The sequence below is a fragment of the Buteo buteo genome, chromosome 10 (genome assembly GCF_964188355.1).
Source record: "Buteo buteo chromosome 10, bButBut1.hap1.1, whole genome shotgun sequence".
In the NCBI taxonomy this organism is placed as follows: Eukaryota; Metazoa; Chordata; class Aves; order Accipitriformes; family Accipitridae; genus Buteo; species Buteo buteo.
This window is the reverse complement of record NC_134180.1, coordinates 43,276,481-43,298,394: the sequence shown is the minus strand read 5'-3', so window position 1 is coordinate 43,298,394 and position 21,914 is coordinate 43,276,481. Positions and strand designations below refer to the sequence as shown.

Genomic DNA, 21,914 nt, shown 5'->3' with positions numbered 1-21,914 from the left:
GGCAGTTGCTGAGGGCTGCAGCTGGACAGTCCACAGGGCCTTGCACCCTGGCACTTACCTATCTTCAACTTCAGGTCACCTGTCAGGTTGCAACGAAGCTGTCTTTGTGCTCCCAAGAGCTTGGCTTAAACATTATTTATGCCTTTTCTTGTAATTTGGCCAATCTGCATAGAAAGTGGCTAGGGAAGTCGGGGTGTGCTTTATAAATCGCTTGTAAAGCTACAGGATGCGGCAGCAGCATGAAGTTTTCCTCTGCACCCACTCCCCGTCGCATACGGAGAAAAGACCAGTAAAGTGGGTAGAGCAGAAGCGAGGGGCTTTCACGCCCTGGCCCATTACATCACTTCGGCACTGCCGGCTGGTTATTTGCTCTCTATATCACTTCTCCCCAGGGGGCTCAAAGAAATCAGCAAATCTCCCCCAGCAGAGCTACGAATCCCTAGCCCAATTCATTCAGGCGCAGCAGGAAAGCCGGGGATTAATCAGAGGGAGAATGCTGTGAATTCCTGCGCACTTTTTCTTTCCCCAGCGCAGCTGGTGGTGGGGACACTGCCAGATGAAAGCGGGGCTGTCAGCATCCATCAGCCTGGCTCCGGCGGCTGCATTCCAGGGGATGGGTTGGCCTCAGCTGGTAGCTCCGGTGTCGCTTCCCTCTGCCAGGTTAGGTGCGGGAGGAATCCACATTCAAGTACACCTTGCTCTTCCAGCTTCCGATCTGTTTTTAGGAGTTACCAAATTCTCTAAGACAAAATTAGAATGGAGATATTTTTGAAGGTTAGGCCACTGCATCACAGAAACCAGGGATGAGAGAATTTATTGACAGCCCATCTTCTCGCCACTTCAGAGTTGTTCTTTTTCTGATCTTAAATTTCCGAAATGAGGTTTCTGTGATGTAACAGGGAAGCTATTCTTAAGGAGCTTTTTACAGGAAATTCTGTTTTCTCTAGGATGTCATTGTTCAGTTACGACTTATTGTTGTAGTTCTCCACGGTGGTAAAATACCCACTGATAGAGATGAATTTTTTCTTTTTTTGATTCACAGAATCCCACTATGTGTATTAATCATCTTCTGTTCTCCAGCCCCCACAGCACTGTCCGCATGTATTACTGTTATGTAGCTGTGCTGTGATCATACATGGGAGTCACTGGGTGGGAGCCCATGTTTTTTATTGTAGCATATTTATCAGAAGAGTGCTCCACTGCATTGCAAACAGTAAACAAGTATCAGAAATACTGTGATAAATGAATGTTAGAACAGCACAGCATGAAGCAGTGGCCCAGCAGCCTCACTGCTAGGTCTTACCATAAAATTGGGCACTCATTAGGTCTGCAGTATTATTGGAAATGTGTCCCTCCAGATTTCCTCCCATGAAGACAGTGATCCCCAGTAATCCCCTGCTGTGCTGACCGCCAGCGATCTGCCACATCACAGTCAGCAGCCTGCAGCTGGCCAGCAGAATTGTTTTCTATATGGTAATGATGGTCTGTGAAAAATGTTGAGGAAGGAGAAAAAATTGGAAACTGTTGCTTTTAAGACAATTTTAAGTTCAAGGGCCAGCCTGTGCCAAGACTAATCAGAAATGTGGCAAAAACTAATATGCAATCTTCTATGAAGGTGAAAATCTATTTATTTTAATATAATTTATAATATTATTAATGAAATTTGTGAGTACATATGATTCGAAGTAGTAATATACTCATGTTCAAAGTCTTTATTTTGAAATTTGGGATTTGGGGATTTGTTTACATTTTAACATACAGAATTCCAAAAATCATAATTCTCTTTCATTACTACTTGCCATCCTGCAACTACTTTTTCTTTCTTGCTTTGATCTGAAAGGCCATATCAGGTCCACTTCAGCACATATCTTTGCAGAATAGAGCATTTACCACTTGGCTGTGCAAACAGTTGTGCCGGGGTGACACAAGGCTGGGGATAAGCAGTTGGAGATGGTAAAGGGTTGTACCTTAAGCCAGTGGTGCTGTTAAAAATTCATTCACGAAACACAACTGGGGGAGGAGGGGGAGGGAGAAATGAACATGGGGATGAAAATTAATGACATGGGGGAAGAAATTCTTAAATCAGCATTGCCACTGGGAAAATCGTATTTTTATGCATTTCTACTATATCCTTAGTGTCCTCAGGCTCCTGAACTTTGGATGCGAAGAGCTGAACAGGCCTATTTGCTATTCAGTACCTTTTCATGCTTTTCTGTGATTCTCTGAATATATTTATCTTGTACATGCATATGTAAAAATCTGTTATTTTAGTTATTGTTTTCCTTTCCAACCTAAAACTTCTATTCCAACTAGTAAGGACTTGCTAGAGACTAAGTGGGCATTGTTTAAACACTTCCCGTCTAGCTCCGCTGGTATACTTCAATCTGTTTTGCTAAAGAGAAAAAAAGATTAATCATTCTTGGGGGTTTTTTTTAGAATACTTGATTCTGACAGTGAAGGCAATTTGTGTGGCTTAACTGTGATGCAGACACTATCCTCCTGTTGTTTGAGTCATACTATCTTATTTTATCCAAGTTCTTAGAAATAACTCTCTGAAAGGTCAATCTTAGTTTAGTAATTTGGATTTTGGGGGGTTGGTAGGAACAATCTAGTTCCAAATAATTAACCTGGACAGCATGTCATTGAAGGAAGAAAAAAATAACTCCCCCATTTCTCTGCTTTCCTCTTAGATCTCCACACAGGTTACCAAGACCTAAGGTCTCGGTGTGCAGTCGTACAGTGCGTCTGCTCACCTGTTTACCCGTCCCAAGAGGCGAGGAACGAGCAGAACGTGTCTGAATTACTTCTGCGCAGGATAGCTGAGCTGGGGGTAATAATTTACTGCAGATACAGACCGACAATAAATTAGTACGCCCCCAAGAGTCTGGAAGAAACAGAGGAGGAGCAGTGACTCATTTCTGAGTCATAGAGCCTCCCCGGATTTATCCTGGGATGATGTACTGTATGCACCACTCCTTGATCTGGTCTGTCTCGAAAGGACAACTGAGCCCTCAACAGCCCTGAATATAATTGTGGAAAAATAAATGTTAGCTAGCAGCAATCATTCCTTGGCAGCAGCAGACTTTATTATGTTTCGTAAGATCTTCCCTGTATCAGGTCAGAATTTTGATAAGAAATGGGGAAAAAATGCAGGGCAGATTGGTTTGGCTGCTCAGTCAGTCTGCAGTCAGAAGTTGTCAGATCACCCCTCTGCAACCCTTGGCACGAGTTACAGGAGCTGCTTTGGGGGTGTATTAGGGATCAGTCAGAGATCCCTATATTGTTAAAGTGGTGGGCAGCCATGCAACAGCAGAGACAACGCTTTTTGTGCTTTTTCTTTCTCCTCGGTTTCTTCTAAAGGTTCTTTCTGCTGGGAGCATTTTCACTGCTTAGCATTGTTTGATGCCTGAGGCTGCATCGATCTCCCAGCCAGCCCTGCACCCCATGGCCGCCCACCGTGGCTGTGCTCGGGGACCTGCCCTTCTTCTCAGCACCGATTCCTAACGGCAGGGGAGGACGGAGGCTTCAGACCTCTGGCACAAACAAGGCGCCCTGTAATCAAAACCATCTGGGTTTATATGGGTCCTTTTGAATTGGGTGGAAACCACCACTTGAGAATACCAATTGTACCAGAAGCTTTCTCAGGCAAATAAAACTCATGTAAGGGATTGGTACCAGTCCTGCGCTCAGTCGTGGGGTGTATGAGACAACAGGAGGAGAGGTATCTGGAATGCCCTGCAGTATTCTGTGGTTGGGGCTCCAGTGTAATTACGGCAACCTCAGACCCTTGTAGGGCGCAGCATATAGGAATCATAAAGCTACTTTAAAGTCATGGTCCCCATTCTTTGCCAGAGCACAAGAATAGAGAGGCTGAAAATCTGGAGTTTAGACTTTGACAAAATCTGTTCTGAGGCGGGAGCAGTTCTAATTCCTCATAACCTTGTCAGGATTGCTTACAGCACATTTTCATCCTACAGCTGTGGCTGCATTTTGTCTTACCAGGCACCAAAGTCAAGATTTGAACCCCTGTTTATAAAGTATTTTGGTTGAAGGTGCTTTAATCTCTTTGCAGCGCTGACTACTCCTAGCTGGCAGAATAGCTGTGCTAGTTAGACTGTGGATTGTTGTTAATTTTCACAGATTTTTCTTTTTACAGATCACAAGTGTTGTGCGTGATTTGATGAGCAATCTAAAAGGAGGAGGTTGTATTCCCTCTTTTTTCTACCTTTCCTTTAGTCCAAGCCTCATGGTTCCACTTCCACTCTATTATTCAAAGTAATAGCACTCATTAGACCTTTAGGTGAGCTGATTTAACTCCCTGTCTGGCAAGAAACTATTAGCTTGGCAAGATAAAAAGTGTGCTTTCTGCTTGGTTGGCAGTTGGAGGGGTCCAACAAGCATCAGAGCCAGCACATGATAAGCTTCAGGAATGCATGGCTGTGAGGAGGAGGAATGGTTCCTCCCCCTTTAAGGATCAGGGAGCTATCAGATCAGATCGCTCCATCTCCTGTAACTTCACCCTGAACCTCCCACCATGTTCCAAATTTGAACAGTCAACAGGTTAGGAAAAAGTGAACAGGCTTTCAAACTTGGACACTGGTGCAATGAGGGGACCAACAAGCTAAAAACAACCACAGAAACCCAACTGATGGTGCAAGTCAACCAGGAGCGTTCTTAATTTCTCCTTGTCTAACAGACCTTTTTTTGGCTTATTATATCTGTTTCCTTTTGAAAGTGTCATGGATAATGTATCTATCTTAAGTACGTTAGATGTCAGATATTTTGGCAGGGGTCCGTTTTAATGATAGTTCTGTTTTAAAGATGATGAATGTCCACTGTAAAAAATTCATTATCCTTCTTCCTGTTGACTGAAGCGGGTATTGATAACAGTCTCAGAAGATGAAGCCGTCAGTCACTAAACAGTCATAAGCATTAAAAATGTATGTAAAGAAATAAATTTCCCTTATTCCTATTTCTTTTACATACATCAAATATGGGATACAATGAGAGGTTTGGATTAAAGATTAGTGCTAAGTTTGAGCTGAGAAGACCTAATGAGCTACCTGTAATAGACACCATGCTGAACCATGCTGAACTATTCACCAGTAGTGAATAGACCTGGACAGAAATGCAAAATTCATTAGAAACATCATTGCACAAGAAGAAATATTTATTTCTGCGACTTTTCCATCTTTCTATCAGATGAAGTCCTGTTTCACAAGAAATTCTTGCTTCCTTCTGCATGAGCAGTGGTTCTCATTGCACATCCATAGGCAGTTCTAATCAACCTAACGCTATTAGGCAGTAACAAGGTCTTGGAAACAATACAAGGATGTAACTTGACATTACACGTATATATATTCAGATAATTTTGTTAAGCACAGTTCAAGAAGCTTGGCTGCTATTTTATGAAATAAGTGAATCCAAACTAAGTTGCTACACCTATAAAAATAGCCATTACAGACAGACCTCCAGATCAGAATGTTATTCAGAACATTAGACTTGTGATCAAAATCTGTGAGAGAGTGTTGCTAGAAATAGTCATGCCATGGTAAACCTACATGCCGTTTGCTTCCTGCTAGCTCAGAAAAGTTCAGGCCCCAGTCTCTGCAAAGTTTCCACCATGTTTTATCTTCAGGAACATATAGAAGAAGCAAAGCCACTCAACTCAATAGAGAAGAAGAAAATCCTCTGCATTCTTAGATTGCATAGCAGTGTCACTGAAAGGAAATGAGTGCTAACTCTGCCTTTGCCTTATGAGGTGACATTTTCATTCCCAGAAGACTTGCATTTATGCAACTATAGATTCGCAGATTAGAAACAGGAGGAAGGCTTTGCATGTGTACGTGTTCCACAGTACCTGGGGGGTTTATTGTAAATCAACAAACTGGTCCTCCAGAGGCAAATCTCTTTTTGAACTCATCTGGGAAGTTTGTATCTGGATCTGATGCTGCCACCTGGTGTCTAGGTGATGCTTTAGGCTGGCCCAAACCCCCAGGTGAGGGCCATCCCCGCACACAGGGCTGTTGCCTTCCCATATCATATAAGGGCCTGGGGTAAGAGGACCAAGAATAAAACGGGTTTGTAAGCTTAGCTGCACCTAAGGACCAGCTGGGTTATCTCCAAATCCACAAAAAGCTGATTCCACCTACCATTCTGTCTGCAGCAGCCAGTGAGGAGGAACCTGGGTTGTGAAAGTCCTTGGCACTGGCTCAGGTTGGGGGGAACTGGGATTCTTCTCTCTGGAGCAATCTGGCAAATTCTCATTTCATCTTCCCAGCAGCAGCAGGCAGAAGAGTGGACCTGGAGGCCGGACGGTCCCCACAGAGTGGTCCAGGGCTTTAGGATGGGTAAGTGCCAGAGTCAAAACAAATCTTTTAGGAAGCAGAATCAGAGGACTTGACAGTAGCTTTCCATTTACAAAATCGGCTGCACAAAATGAGCTGGACAAGAGAGACCCGGGCTCTGCAGCGGGGGATGGTTTGGCCAAGCTGGCACATACGTTGACTCTGCTGCCGTTGTGCTTAGCTGCCTTGGAGGGGCATTGCCTTTGATAACAGGGATTGATTAGGCAGCCCTCTTGCTTTTTCTTGTGTCCTAATGTGATATTGGTAAAAATGTTTGTGTAACCGTGCTGTGAATTAAGTTAGAAGCACTAAAATAACTAACACCCACCACCCCCCTGTTTATTTTTAACATGAATGAATTCCTCATCTAGTTCACCCCGCAAAAACACTTGTATGAGAATTTGCACAGCCTCTTGATGAACCGGATGGGAAATCAATCCAGCTGGAGAAACAAAAATCTACATCCCCGTTCCAACAAAAAAATTATGGCCCAGCCAGATCCATTCCTCAGTCTGTGCTGTGCTGTGTGGAGACAAGACAAAGTGCTGGTCTGAGTTACACTTTAAGCAATCCAGCCTTTGAATGTGAGACAGTCTAAGGCTACACCTGGAAACAATTTGCTCTCCATCTCTTTTTCTTTCTCTCTTTCTTTCTCTGCAGTATGCCTTTTTGCTTGGTTTCACTATACAGTACCACAAACAGCTATATGAGCATGGAGCAGGGATAACTCACGTGCCTGGGGCTGGGGAGAAGAAAGGCTGCCTGAGCTGATGCTGCCACCAACAGAAATGTCTTTGGAACCGGGGCCAAGTAATCAGGTAAAATGCTCTCTGTCTGCTTATGCCAAGCAGTTTCTTTTGCTATTCTCCAAATTTATGTCTTTGCAAAACACATAAACATTTCAACAGTGGTCTCTCTAGCACTTATTTCCAGCACTTAATGTGAACTTGCTGTTTCCATGCTCCTAAACCTCCTTCAATATGACTAATTCACACTGGGTGAGCTCCTGACTTGCCTAACCAGAGGCACGTAGCCCCATAGTATGAGAAACAAACTCAGACAGAGAAGTAACGGGAAGTGGTGACGGGGACAGCCGCGCTGCTCTGTTTGCATATCTGCAACTGAAGTTCACGTCTCCTTACTTCTCTTTTTCCCTTCTTGTTTTCCTCCTTCCTCCTTTTCTGCAGTGGTTAACAGAAGAATTTGAGGTTTAAAAGGTGCCTGTCTCTGAACTTTCCAACAGTAGCAAAAATGCAGGAGAAGTTTGGATTTTAGATTAACGTTAAATCTAAATTCAGCTGGTATATTAGAGTTTAGTGTTTCCTCTACTATTTATTAATAATTTAGACACTTAGTGTATCTTCTCATCTTAAAATTCTGAACTCCTCACTGATCTACACTAGCAAACACCCCGACACATAAGAATTTTCCCAGTTAGGATGAGTAACTGAGGAGCTGAATTAATCAACATTGCGTGGTCTGTGACAGCTTGGAGATAAAATTCCTGAGCCCCCGTTACTTCATTGACTTTCTGCAAAAAGCCTTCCTTTTATATTTTTAGAGCTTAGAGGATGGCATGTACATAGCAAGTTACATCTAAATAGCACACTCTCCAAAAAGTTTGCTATTTTCTTAATGTTCATGAATATTTCAGGAACTCGTGCTAAGAGGTTTCAGTGCATTCCAGGACAATGATTTCAGGTTTCTGTTTTGCCTTAAGAGGAAACGTGGCTTACTGTGACACATTCTACATGGTTTGCATTATTCTTTTAGACAGGGTTTATTGCTGTTACAGAATCAGATGTCCTGAAAATATACTACTATTTTTTTTTTTTTGTAAGCAGGAGTATATGTTCTTCCAACTTTCTCCCTGTTTTTCCATTCTTATCATCGGTCCTTGACATGAGATGGGCATCATTTTTGGCTGTTGTGAGAGTAGAGTTTTCTCTAGAAATTCATTCATTCTCTTAAGTCATGAGCAAGACTGGAGATAAGGAATAGAGTTTACCCTTTCAGCTCATTGTTTTCCATTGCTTGAACTGGTGAATACACTTGGATGAAAATTTGCAGTGACATCAATGCACGAGGTAACCAAATTAGCCTTTTCCAGCTGAAATGTCTGTGATTCTATTGTAAAATAACTACAGTGATTGGCATCAGCACATGTTATAGCATCTGGGAAACATTAGCTTACTCTCAGTACAAGTTACATTTCAATATGTAAATGTACAATTTCATTAGTAATCTTTGCTTATATTGATGCATTTTTGATACACCATAAGACCTCTTAAAAATAATACTCTGTTTAACAAATACATTTGCTGCCTACAAGGTGTACGTTCTCAGACAACTGAAGGAGCGCTTAAATAACATATAAAATCCATGTCAGAGTTCAAGATACGTGCTTACACCGATTGCTTTTACTTTAAAGAAATGCCTGATAGCATGCTAAGGAAATTATTGTAATTTAAAAAAACAGAATGTGAGAGAAGCCAATATTAAAAAGTATCTGGGTCATTCCTTCTCATAGTTAGAGCAGAGAACTCAAAGAATGCTGAGAGACAAGCTCTAGCTAATCTCTCTATCATAATGTAACATGAACTTGCCTTACAGCTGGTTTAGGTGGGTTTGCACAAAAATACAGAGCTGTTAATTGGGGCAGCTGAGATGCAGTCATTTTGTCAACTTTGCATTTGGGAGCAGAAAGGCAGAGAGCTAACTAATAACCCAAACTGCTGTATAAGAATGTGAATCGTTGCATTAAGATAAGAGACAACAGATATTTTTCCCTTAAGTTAGCCATCTCTTGCATTAACTATTTTAGACTCTGAGTAAAATGAGGATGGCAAGATTCAGTAATACAAAGTCCTTTGAGCACATTAAATGTTTCTGTTATTTAGCTCAGTTAAATGATGCTAGCTAGAATAGTCAGTGACACAGAGACAGCAATTTACTACTCCAGCTACAGGGCACTTCCCTGCCCAGGGACATAGAGCTGTAACTCCTAATTACAGGTGGATTAATCGGTGACAACTGAGGCAACTATTACTGCCAGCTGCCCTCTTCTGCCGTGGATCACCTCCTCACAGGTTTGGGATCTGTCTGTGCTTCTTGGCCAGCTCCATTTACAGCCCGATATAGTGATGTAATTTGAAATCCGTGACGGTTAACATAAATATGCTGGGTGGTGAACTGGGACAGCTGAGGAGTGGAAGGTTCCTTGACTATGATGTATACCTACAGGGATGGAAACCTCCAAGGACCACAGCTCACAGCAATAATTGCTTTAGCCACCCCACCTGCAATCATTTGCTCTTGGAATAAGAGCATGCGCTTGGGCTCAGATGGAAAATAAGATTAACAAGAAAACCACTTTCCTTTCTAAATTTTTCCCCTGTATAATACACACACTTTTATAAGTTTTATAAGAGTTGCTAACTCTAATTCAGTCCCTAGTCTGTGGGGCAGCTTGCCTTGATTACATTGTACTAAATTACTCATCTTGGATATATGCTTCTCTTTATTTTCTCTGCCAAGAGCAAAAATATGATATTATTTGGCAAGAGGAATGTGTATCTAAAACGTCAAATTACAGCTCATAAGTATTACGGGATAGTTTTGGCGATAGCCCTTTGTGATTGTTCCAAAACAGATGTCTCTTTCTAGGAGATCCTTAGAACTAATACATGCTTTATGTTTGGTTTGAGGTGGTATTTTGAGAATGTCACACAAGGACACTAGCTGGGTGCATATATTGCTTTAGTTTAACTTTAAAATTCTAATTTCTCAAGACTTCCAAGTCTTCAAATTGCATTAACTCATAATTCTGTGTGTACACACAGTGCAAACATGGAGAATTGCAGATCCTTTTTTACAATGACCAGTATAGCCAACCTACAAAACTGCATGTTATTTAACATAACTGAAGAATAAAATTATAAAGCTAGTTCATATTTGTCAACTTTTTCATCTGATGTTACAAGACTGTTACCACTGGAACTCGATTAAATCTCTCGTGCCTCTGCCATCTTAATTAACTAATATCAGCTCTTACTAAAACTGAATTAAAGCATGTTGCTTGGTGTTACAGTTCTGCAGCAGGTACCATCATTACCAACGCACAGCCCATGTGCATTTGTTCACTTCTCATGGGACTATGAAAAATGGCTTTGGTTTAAATTTATGTGCAACTGCTAATTTGGTCTCCAGTGCTAAACTTAGAATGGATGGGATTCATGGGAATATAAAGGCTTAACAGAGAAATGGTAAGAGGCTGTCAAAAAAACCTCTGGAATTCATTCTTTGTATTCTGAACACTGATAGGAGCAATTGAACCATGATGATTTTACTATAAACAATTGTATAATTCAGCTAGTAGAAGGAATTTACTTTTGCTAATCTTGTTGTCCTAAGATAGCATACTGGACATCATTTTAAATATTAAAGTATCCATATCTATTAGTAATACAACTTTCTTTGCTTGCTTTTGAGGAGGTTACAAACCTGGCGAAAGGCAGTCTCCCAGGATGGATGTACACTTGAAGGTGTTCCGATGTTTCATGCTCCTGCATGTGCTGCCTACTCAGATATACAATTCCTTGGAGGTCCTTAACCCAACTGTGCCATGTTTGAGCTGCTATCTGTGATGCCCATCGCCGGAGTGGATGAAAACACAGACATGTAGGTAGAGAAATGCCAGACTGCAAAGGTCTTTGTGAAGGAAAGCCATGATATTATGGTAGATGCCACAAGTGGCAAATTTTGGATAGGATTTGATACAGAGGTTCAACACAAGGCAGGAAGCCCTAGTAGAGGTGGAGTGACCGTGGTAAAAGCCATCGCAGAAGTTTGATGCAAGGTGGGAGATGCAGTGTGAGGGATGGTGGCTGAGGAAAGGCCCAGCTATAGAGAGAGTCCTAAGAGAAAATAAAAGAGCAGAGCTCCAAGCTTGCATTTTCAAGAGGACTGAGAAGAGGCAAGAAGAACTGGCAAAATGGTGCATGGGAAGGTTGTGAGAGGCTGCACACAACCTTGGCCAATGATGCGTGGTCCACTGCACACTGATCACACAAACTTGTGCTTGTCAAAAATATCAGGGATTCCATTTGAATTGGTACAACAAATTTAGACCAGGCCAGCATGGTATATTGTCATCCCTCAACTGTGGATTAGCAAAACCTTCTGAGTGACCTGAGTTATGTGGCTTTTGAGCTGTGGCTTTTCTAAATGGATTTTGTAGAGATGGGAGGTAGTCATGTGGGGGTGGGGGTTGTTAGGAGTGGTTTTGATGAGCAAAGTCTTTTGGGCCTCCAGGTGATTACTTAATCAATCAATTAGAAGTATTCAGGTAGAGCTGTACTTACTGCCAGATGATTGTGATGTTATGGAAGAGGTTTGAATGGAAGAACTTGGAAATGTAGTGATAGACTAATGATAAATCTTCCCTAGACTTGTTCAGATATCCCATTGCAGAAACTCTGCCTCTTGATGATTGGATTAATGGCTGAAAGAGACAGCTTGGCAGACTTGAATAAAAGACTTTCCACAGATTTGCTTTGGAGGGCTTGAGCCTTGTAACCACACGGTAACTGTAAAGACTATAAATAAAATTTTAAAATCTAGTTTAGACAGTCTTTAATGAATTATTTTAATGCATTGTTATTGGCCCTTCCTTCAGGATATCACAAGTCTGCACTTTCAGTTCAGCAAGCTAAAATGTGCTCTCTCTCAAATTATCAGCTTGGTTTTGTCTCACATAATTAATGGAAGCCTTGATGCCCCTATTGAAGCTTCATCCTAATGCGAGGAAGGCTTTGTCATCTGACTGAAAGCATATCAGAGAAGAGCCATCAGAAGGGTTATCTGGGACTGCTCTCAATGTTTTTCAGATGCTGGTCCACACCCAATGAATTACGGCTTTTCTTGCCCAGTTCCTTACCGAGACAGGCAGGACTTGGTGAGGAAGCAGAGGACAGAGGGACAGCTGAGTGGAGCTGGTTGTTCTGAAGGACCTAAGCTGGCCATCGCCACCCACCCAGTGCTGCTGAGGAGTCCAGTAAGTACAAACCAGCTGGGAGTGGGTGTTTGGGGGCGTACTCTGTAGGTCTTCTGTTCTCAGCTATTTGTGGTCGTTGTGGGCTTTAAGATTAAAAGCCAGGTGGCTGGGTAATTCCCTTGCTAAGTTGCTGTTCCTTTCTTTCTTGCCATATTGTCATCAAAGAAATGACGCGAGGAGTCCATGACTCCTGGCAGAGATAGAGCTTCAGGTTGCACATGTAAAGCCTGAAGAACAGCATGGGATCTCAGATCTAGCAGGCTGGGTGACACTTAACTAAGAGGTGTCATGCAGGAAAAAAAAAAAAAATTAAGCCTAGCTCTGAGCTCCCAGATGTATAAACAGTGGCAAAACTCAACTTTCCTGGTTCCTAATAAGTGGATGAGTGTTTAGCCTTGAACTACAACGGGGCTTGGAAATCACTCAAAATATTTACATTATAGAGTGGGGCTTGCTTAAGATGAAATATTGCATACCTGTCGATTTTCTTCCTAATCCTAACCGCAATGGGTAGTCATGAGTTGTAGATTTCTGTCTACTGACCAATCTCAACGCCCACACATTTTTGTGTGTGTGTGTGCGCCACACAAGGCTTTTCTTACAAAGATAAAATGTTCCCCACCATCTGTGTGTGCACTAGAAATAACAGAAAACGCCCTTTTCCTGTTCTATGAGAAAATTTTCCATGTTATCAGTATTTGTAAAAGACCAAAACCAGAAAGTTACCTATGAAAGCAGTTAGGAGTACTGAGGAGTAAGCAGTGTTTCTGAACGCTTTTAATTGTCTTTCCCCCGTAGCAGCAAACTACACATTATTTACTATTAGGGGTAACTTTGTAATGTGTTAGGTGTATCCCAAACAAAACAAGAAACTGCAGTCATAGCATCAAGCAACGCCAATACCCACACTGGAAAATATAGCCTACAAACTGGAGACAAGAGCCAAAGCTTAATCCCCACAGGTCTGTTGTTGTTATGTTGCAGGCTATATTGTAAATGAAGTGGGCAAGTACAAACTAGAGTTCAAAAGATTATATCTGGTGGTAGATGACCATGATTTAATCAGCTTTTTGTCCACTACTGTACTTTGTATTTTACATATGGGATCCGAGTCCACTGTTGTGCTGGTGTAAACAACAATGCTGCTATTATTAACAAAAAAAACCCAGACTTGCCTCTGTAGAGCAAAAATGAAGCAGCTCAATACTGAACTTATATGCAGCAACTTAAGTCCAAATAACTGTGGTGGAGGTTTTGATTTTGGGGTGGTTTGGGTTTGGGTTTGTTGGGGTTTTTTTAGCTTTCTAAAGCTAGAAATTATTGCTATGATCATGCCATTTGGCTTCCTAATCCAGATCATAGATGTTCCTCTGTCAAGCCTTTTTGTTGTATTTGTAGTGTATGTCCCTCTCTTACAGTTGTGTTTGGAAAATGCCTCTTATTTCTAGCATTTTTTTTTCAAATTATTTCTCTTAAGCATCCAATTGACATGAGACAACAGAGGAGAAAAAATACTGAAACTTTCAGAGGGTTTGACCTCTGTGCAAACTGAGCATCCAAAGGAAGTTTTCTCAAAACTTTTGCAGTAACTTGTAGCACCAAAAACTAGGAGCTTGTGGAAATCCCACTGAGCCCTTACCTATATCTTTTGGCAGCTAAACCACTTTGAAAATCTGGGCTCTAGGCCCAACCCTGCAAAGAGTTCTCTGTGGAACGACTCCTCCTCCTGCCTGAGGCAGACTGTAGGATAGCTATTTTAATAGCTGAGGCTTTCAAAACAGCCTAAAGCAGTCAGGAAAAAATAATGTAATAAGCGGCAAGTAGATGAGTTCCCAGATGATTGATTCTGGAGACCTTACAGAGATAGAAATTGTGATTCGTAAACAGCTGAAAGATGGCTAGAGATGTGTTTTCTAACACACTGTGGGCCAGTTTCTCTCTTGTGAGATTTTGTGCATGGCCACTTTCTGGCAAAAGAGAGGTCCCAGCTCACTATGGTATGTGCTCTATACGTCCTTTGGATGCATGTCAAAAGTCACACGTGATTAATATCTCTAAACATTGCAGTATTAAAGATGTAGGAATGTGGTAGAGATGGAAAGTGCCTTATAAATGTGAAGTGTTGTTTCCTGTGTTTTTATTATTTTACTTTTTTCACTCAACATTTTTTTTCTTATGGCATTCTTTTTCTTATTTTTTAATTCTTTTTTCTTAGCTCTACCTTTCAGGTTTTTTTCCCAGAAATAAATTGCTTGGAACAAACAGGACATTTAACGGAAGATTGCACCATGTAACTTTTGTAGAGTCATTAAGGCAGATTGGATTTAGTGGCATTCGTGGCTCCAGAGGTGTTCAGTCATATACATCCTTGTGTTTGGGTAGCTGTGGGACCTCAAAGGGCGGCCTGGACTTGCCAAGATTCTCTCCTAGTCAGTGGTGATTGCAGACTGTAAGGGAACGAACAAAATTCAAAAGCTTTTGCCATTTCCAACAGGGAAAATAGCAAAAGTCATCACTCAGAATCAACGTTAAGTGTTAGATAGACATCCGAAAAATTAGTATTAGGTATTTCAAAATAAGCCTTTTAAATAGCAATTGTTCTATGTGGGTTTGTTTTGTTTGTTTGGTTTTTTTTTAAATTTCAGTATAAAGTATTTGGTATTTTAAGTCTTTAATTGTCTTGGCAAAAAGCCACTAACAGGCTTTGATTTTGGAAGCACGTCTGTGTGAATGATCCTAGTGGGTTCATAATGGGTACAAAGGACTTGTCCATTAAGAGCTATTTTTAACAATGAAGTCATAACTGTAATGTAAAAGGAAAGCTAAAGCTAAACTAAAAAAAAAGTTAAACTTGCAATATTCTAAAAGAATAAACTGTCCGGCAGTCACAAAATATCTAAAGTTATCCCTGACACCTATATTCCAACTTACATTACTAGCATGATGGTTGGAAGAAGAGAATTTCTTAGCTCTGCAAATCAAGAAAAGATGACAGAAGTAAAATGCAAAAGTAGCACATGAGCTTGGTTTCATTTATTTTTTCAAGACCAACTTTGGACGCCAAAGACTTGGTGCTAGAAAACCAGCATAAGCATTTGGGGATCACTGCTGCAATCCTTTTCAGGTAGATTCTGTTGTATCCAGGATCTTGACTGTAGTATCACATCTTACTACATCATCCAAAATACTTGACTGTTATGGTTGGTTGGTCTCCAGCATTACATCTTTGCATGTCTCTGGCACCCTGGGGGTCCTGCGCGTCAAATGCTCCTTTGAACGTGCTGAACCTTGGAGGGCCGGGTTCTAGACTTGGGAGAGGAATTTGCCCACTTTGCTGGGGAAGACTTGAGTTGCCAGCTGCGGTCCTTTTTGTGGTCATGGAAAGGGCGCAAAGGCAGCAAGTTAGTGGCAGTGACAGAGGCCTGATCCGGGGCAGGGGTGCGTACTCTCCCCCTTTCTGAAGGGGACCTCTTCCTAAACATCTATCGAAAAAACACCGAATACACAGCAGTTCTTGCGCTCACCTCCTTGTGTTGGCTATACGTTGTGTGGGCAAGGGCTGGTAAGGTCTTTCCTTAATGAGTCAAACCCTGTGCCCTCTGCTTCTCTACTCTTCCCTGAATTTCTAGATTCATTTTTGATGCTGCTTACCTGTATCGTTGTAACGCGCAAAGCTCCCGTTAGGCCAGGGAAGGCAATTCGGTGTGCAGATGCTCCCTGTATCCCGAACAAACCGAACACGTTGCTGGAATCCCAGTGGGTTCGGCTATAGGGCTACCACATGGCATTGCCAACACTTCTGCCATCTTACTGTGATTTCTGTTGGGTTTTTTGCATTGGCTTCTTTTAAACTTCTTTTCTCGTTCCTGTTCGCTTCAGATTGTTACTGGTTCGTGCCCCTAAATATTTGACCCGTCTTTTGTTTTGATAGTTCCTGCCTGCCTTTTTGTCACCAGTTGTTTCCTTTCACGGCTTCCTTGTCCTCGAGGAGTGTTTTGACCGGCGCGCCGTCCAGTTTCAGTTGCACGCGGCGGTATCGCGCGGCGAAGGGGACGGGTCTGACGGGACGGCGTAGCACGGATCCTCGTGGTATCCCGTGAGGGGCGGGAAGGCGCTAACGCTAAACCCCAGAGATGGTGGCAGGGGTTGGCGAGCTCGTTCTGGGTCACGTACGAGCAGACGGACCGCCTCGGAGCGGGAATCCAGCGGCTTCCAGGGAGCGGGACTGGTCCCGCAGCATCCCGGCCCTGCCTCGTCTGGGACGTGGGGAGGGCAACTGGGAGAACCGCCGGGCGTGAAGCTACCGAGGTGAACGGGGGCTGAGGGAAGGACAAAGCATCGCCTGGGAGCCGCGGGGACGTCAGAAGATGGGAGAAAACGTCATAGCGCAGTTGAGCCGAGCTGGAAGCCCAGCCCGGCCGCCGATGCCGGGGGAGGCTGAGCCGCCCGCTCCGCGCGTCCTGCCGAAACGTTTCCATGATACCAGGCGGGCGTTGCCTACATCTTCCTCGGGGCCGGGGCGAAGCGGGGGGGACACAAGGCAGCCGCGCCGTTCACCTGCAGCGCCGGTAAAGGCAGGCGGCTGCATCCCCCCCCCCCCAAGGCCGCCTCCAGGCTGCTGCCTGCCTTGAGGGGTGGGGGAACGACACACGCACACGCGGGCCGGTCGGCTGCGGCCCCTTCTGGAGAAAACACGGAGGAGGAGGAGTGGGGGGGGGACACACACGGCCACGACACACCCGACCGGGGCCGGGCCCGGCGGCGGGGCTGAAGGACCGGGGAGGGGCGGCCGAGGCGGCGTCATGTGACCCGCTGCCAGCTCCTTTAAAGCAGCCACATGCAACCGAGCAGCGGCCACAATCACGGCTGGCGGCGGCGGGAGCAGGGCGAAGGGAAGGGAGGGAGGGAGGGAGGGGGGGGACCGGTGCAAGAAAGCCGGTTCCCGGCCGGGCAAATCAGTGCGGAACCTCGGGCGGTCCGTCAGCCCGTTCAACCGCCTAAGTCCGGGCTTACTGCTGCCCCCCCGCCCCAAATCGGGGAGCGGGGGGGGGTGGTTTTAAGCGTCGGGCGAAGATGGCTGGGGCCATCATCGAGAACATGAGCACCAAAAAGCTGTGCATCGTCGGGGGGATCTTGCTGGTTTTCCAAGTCATCGCCTTTCTGGTGGGAGGTCTGATCGGTGAGTGCCGAAGGTGCAAACTTTCTCTTCCTCCTCTCCTCGCCCGTGTTGTTTAGCTACTTGTTACAGTATCGCTGACTCGCTCCTATGATCTAATTAGCCCTGCTATTGTAGTTAAGAAAACACGGCTCCCTGGGCCTCTTTGTGCACATTTCACTCTAGTGCCTGCGAGAAAAGAAGGGGCAGAGAAAAGTTTTTTTGGCCTGGTTTCAGTCCGTACTTAAAGAAAGAGGAAGGGGGGGGGGGGGGAAATCGTCAGTATGGCGACTGATCGCGCCGGGAAGCCTTGCATCGCAAAGTTGGGGTTTTAAAAAATGTGGTTTATTTTGTAAAAAAAAAAAAAAAGAAAAATCTTCCTCCGCTCTTTTCGTACCTCTGCCCCTCCCCGTTTCTCGGCCTCCGAACCGACCGCAGGAGGAAACCTCACCGCTTGCCAGAATGATAACAACAAAAAAATAAAATTAAAAAAAAAAAAAAGGAAAATTAATGGGCGCTGCCCCGGGAGAGGACAGGACCGCGTTTACCCTCTCTGGGGTGCGGTGGGGAGCCTTTGGGTGGCTGCCCCCCCCCCCCCCCCCGCCGGCAGCCGCTCCCCCCGCGCCGCCGCACTCGTGCTTTTGTCCGGGGTCGTTTCTCCCGGGGGGGACGGGACACACACGCACACGATCCCCCCCACCCGCCCCGATCCGCTTCCAGGAGGCGCTTGAAACCGCGCGGGGTCGGCTTGGGTCGGTTTCGGCTCACGGAAAACCCGCGTGGGTTAAGACCCCCCCCCCCCGAGCCCCTCCACGGGGGACGGACACGTCCCCCCACCCGCGTTGAAAGCTTTCCGGGTGGTATCCAGCCTTCCCCGAGCCGGCGGGTCAGCCCGACTTTTTCGCACGCAAACCTCCTCGCCTAAAACTTTGAAGCCCAGGTTGTGTTTATTTCTGTATTAGCGGGCGGGGAGCGTTCCCGAATCCTGGGGGAAAAGGGCTGGCGTGGATGGAGCCTTCGGCAAGAAACTCGCGGTCGGGGTTCGCCAGCCCTCTGCCGCCGGGGGCTTTGATTTTTGCCTGGGGAAGGAGCTGGGGGATGGAAGGAGAAAGATGGAGGAGAGCAGGGTTTGGGGGCAGTCCCGGGAATTTTTTTTTAATTATTATTTATTTAATTTTTTTTTTTTTTTTTTACTAGAAAGCAGCTGAGTTATGCACCGGCTCCTTGTAACGATCGTCGTGTATCTCTGGCTACTTTGGCCATTTCCAGCGTGGAGATGTTGGGGAAGGGCTGTGCTGCCCTGCAGAGGAATTCCCGACCCAAACCCTCCCCGCTCTCCCCTTCTGCAGCTTCTTGGGCTGCCTCGCCCAAGGGTTTATTCCCCTTTCCTCGGGTGCAGGCGCCTGTTCGGGGCCGTGGGGATTTTCAGTAACGACTGCGGATAAGTGAAGTCCCATTGCTCCCAAAGGGCATCAGGAAAATTTGTTGCACATTTTCTTTGGGAGAAAAAAGTTGGACTGTTCTGGCCGTGGTCTTTATTTGTGAGGTATTGAAGAAACATTACAGCCATTCCTCAGAAAGCAGATTCAGTGTTCCCGATACACATTAGTGCTTTGCATTTGTAGCCTCTCTAATTATCTGTTCTTAAGAGCCATTAGAATTCTACTAAACATAATTTTTGAAAACTTTCGTTTCCCTCATTCTCTTGCTTCAATTCCTCGTCTTTGCTTAATCACAAAGTAGTCGGTGGCAAACATTGGATTAAACCCCATTTTTTCTAGTCTTGTGGGTCTGAACCAACACTGAATATTATTAGGATTGCCTTTTTTTTCTTCCTTCCCTTTTTTTTTTTTTTTTGAAGAGCTGGTTCGAGAGCAGGTTACTGAACCCGACGCTGATTCATTAGATAAAATGCCTTGGCCTGTGTTGTGCAGAGAAGCCAGACTCGGCGTTCATCTTAAAAGTGTTTTTCTAGTAGCTTCTCGCTTTTAAGTTTAAAAAAAGTAAGTTGCTTGTAGAAAAAGAAGGGTGTTGATCAGAAAGCCCCGTTTCCGTTGTCATCTGGGGACAGGCGTGACGAACAGACATATTTCTGTTTAGCTTTATAGGGAATTATCAGGAATGTTTTTGTTCAGGTTTGTAGGGATTTGGAGATGAAAGAACTTAGATGCTGTTAATTCAGTCTTCCATCTTGCCTGTTGCCTGCTTCACTGGCTGCTGCCGCCTGGGACCCACAGCGGGGGCCCTGATCCTGGGTGGGGGGGCCCCATCCTGGGTGGGGGGCACAAGCTGATGCTGGGGCAGGAAAGCCACGGGGGGGCAGGCCGCAGCGAGCAGCTCTTCTGCCAACGGAGACAGCGACTCCGGGCTACGTCTTGCACAAACTCGGGGTAACTTTGTACTGCTGGAGTAAGTGTGTCTTCTAGCCAGGGGCAAGTCCTAGGGGGTTATTGTGGGCAAACTTTCTTTAATTGCTGGAAAACCCCACTTCTGATCTTTGAGCAGATAAAACTTCACTAATGAATCATCTGAACTGGTTTTCCGTCTGCAGTATTTACCGCTTCTGATGCATCAGACGCTCTTCCCCCTCTTCCCTTAGTGGCTGTGGGGCAGCTGTGCTGATTGATGGGCTCCAACAGCTCCCAGCCAGCCCTCCTGGGAGCTGGAAGCCCAAATGTATATGGTGCTTGTGAAACAACTCTTAAGTTCTCGCGTGTAACCTCGGTGTGGTCCCCAACATCTGGCACAGTGACAGACACGCAGGGCATTGCAACCCGGGGCTCCGCGTGACACTCTTCATAGGAATTAGCCCTGAACCGTGCCTCACTGTTGGGGTCCCCGTGCCCCTGGAAACTCAGAGCCAGTGCTTGGATCCCATTTGGCGCCCACAGCTTGGGGTCCTGGCCCCTTTAGTTAGTCCCTGGCATGTGGCACGCATCTGGTGAGAAATGGGTGCGTGGCTGGCGTTCTTCTGCAACGTGGCTGGGAGCGAAGCGGTGCTAGGAGTGCTCAAACTGCCGATAGCTCTGGCAGCAATGACACGGGACTGCTGCTCTTCAGAGAGGTGTGACACGAGGTGGGATGGGAGCTGAGGTGTCACTGAAATAGCGTTCCTGGTCTGGTTTGATCCAGCGCACCAAACAGACACCAAGAATCTAGTTATTTTAGTTTATTCAGGTCTAGACAAACCAAAATATGTACACAAGTGGAACACGGCTACAAAGCTAAACCAGCCTTTCCTTTAGCAGTCAGTTAGGTCATATTTCAAAACAATGACTAAGTGCTCTATTTTAACAGATTACTTGTGCAAGTCCAAAATACACAAATGCAACACATTGGTACCTGATACAACAATGATGACAAAGCTTCATTTTTCTGAAATTGGGGTTTTCTGCCAGTGGTGATTCTCTTGCTAGTTTTTGAACGGTCGCTGCATAATGTCTGAGTTTTGATATGGCTTGCACATTTCCAACAGCTCTTCTATTTAGAAGCAGGCGTCTTATCAGCTCTCACGTGGGTTTTGCTTAGAACTGTATGTTGGCAAAGCATGAGATGTACATGTATGGGAGTCATTCCCTTACTGGGGTGAAGCTCCTGTGGTGGTCTAAGGGAGCTTTGCAAGGCTAGGGAGTGAGAAAACACCTCAAAAGAGGATTTTATTGAGCCATTTCTTTGCTGTCATGCTACGGTAATGAACTGTTGGCTCCACACAACTGGGTCTGTCACTGCTTCAAACCATCTTGTTTTCAAACCCTGCAGAATTTCTGGTGCCTGCGCCATTCCATGGCAAACATCTTGTTTAAAGGTTACGCTTCTGGACTGTGTGTGTTATGTGTTCAGTTAGTAGGTATTGGTACTAGATAAAACGTGATCCATAAAATTAGTCATAATAAAACCTTGTCTTCACTACCCCGCTATGAGTAATAGCATACATATATTATAGGGGAATGGGATCAAACAGGAATATTTTCTGTTGTCATTCAAGGCAGCATTAATGTTTGTGAGAAATTAGGCTAACGCTAATTTACAGTCAAGCCGGCATTCCCAGGAGCCCCTGCATACTATGCATATGTATGCTTTGCCTTTTCGAGATACATACTGTGTAGGTTTAACCAGATACCTGGTCTCCTGGCTGTTTCCAGGGGTGCCCCCAGGCTTGTCCGGGCTTTGAGTTGCGCTAACCAGCACGTGGAGCCAGGTTAGCTGGTGACAGCCTTGGACAAACCTTCCCACAGCTGGACCAGCTGCGGCATCCATCTGGCCATGCTAGTTACTGGGAATTTTGACCGGGGTGTTCCAACAGAGTCACACCACAACTGCCAAAGGTGAGCTTTGTGTCCTCTCCTTCTGACTGCTG

General features: G+C 44.8%; 1 protein-coding gene across 4 annotated transcripts in view; it reads left to right on the top strand.

Annotated features, from left to right (window-relative positions):
• The window catches only part of WLS (Wnt ligand secretion mediator), a 63,403-nt gene that overhangs the window by 8,344 nt on the left and 33,145 nt on the right, over positions 1 to 21,914 (top strand). The window contains exons 4-7 of one of the 4 annotated variants that reach the window (XM_075037354.1): positions 6,284 to 6,350; positions 7,008 to 7,165; positions 10,839 to 11,027; positions 12,236 to 12,402. Coding sequence is in view for 1 of the 4 variants with exons in the window: in XM_075037349.1 (XP_074893450.1) it covers positions 17,476 to 17,581 (106 nt within the window). In the remaining 3 variants the exon portion in view is untranslated. Of the gene's footprint in view, positions 1 to 6,280; positions 6,351 to 7,007; positions 7,166 to 10,838; positions 11,028 to 12,235; positions 12,403 to 17,287; positions 17,582 to 21,914 lie in introns of those variants that run through there. The other 3 variants (XM_075037353.1, XM_075037350.1, XM_075037349.1) reach the window with 3 other exon arrangements.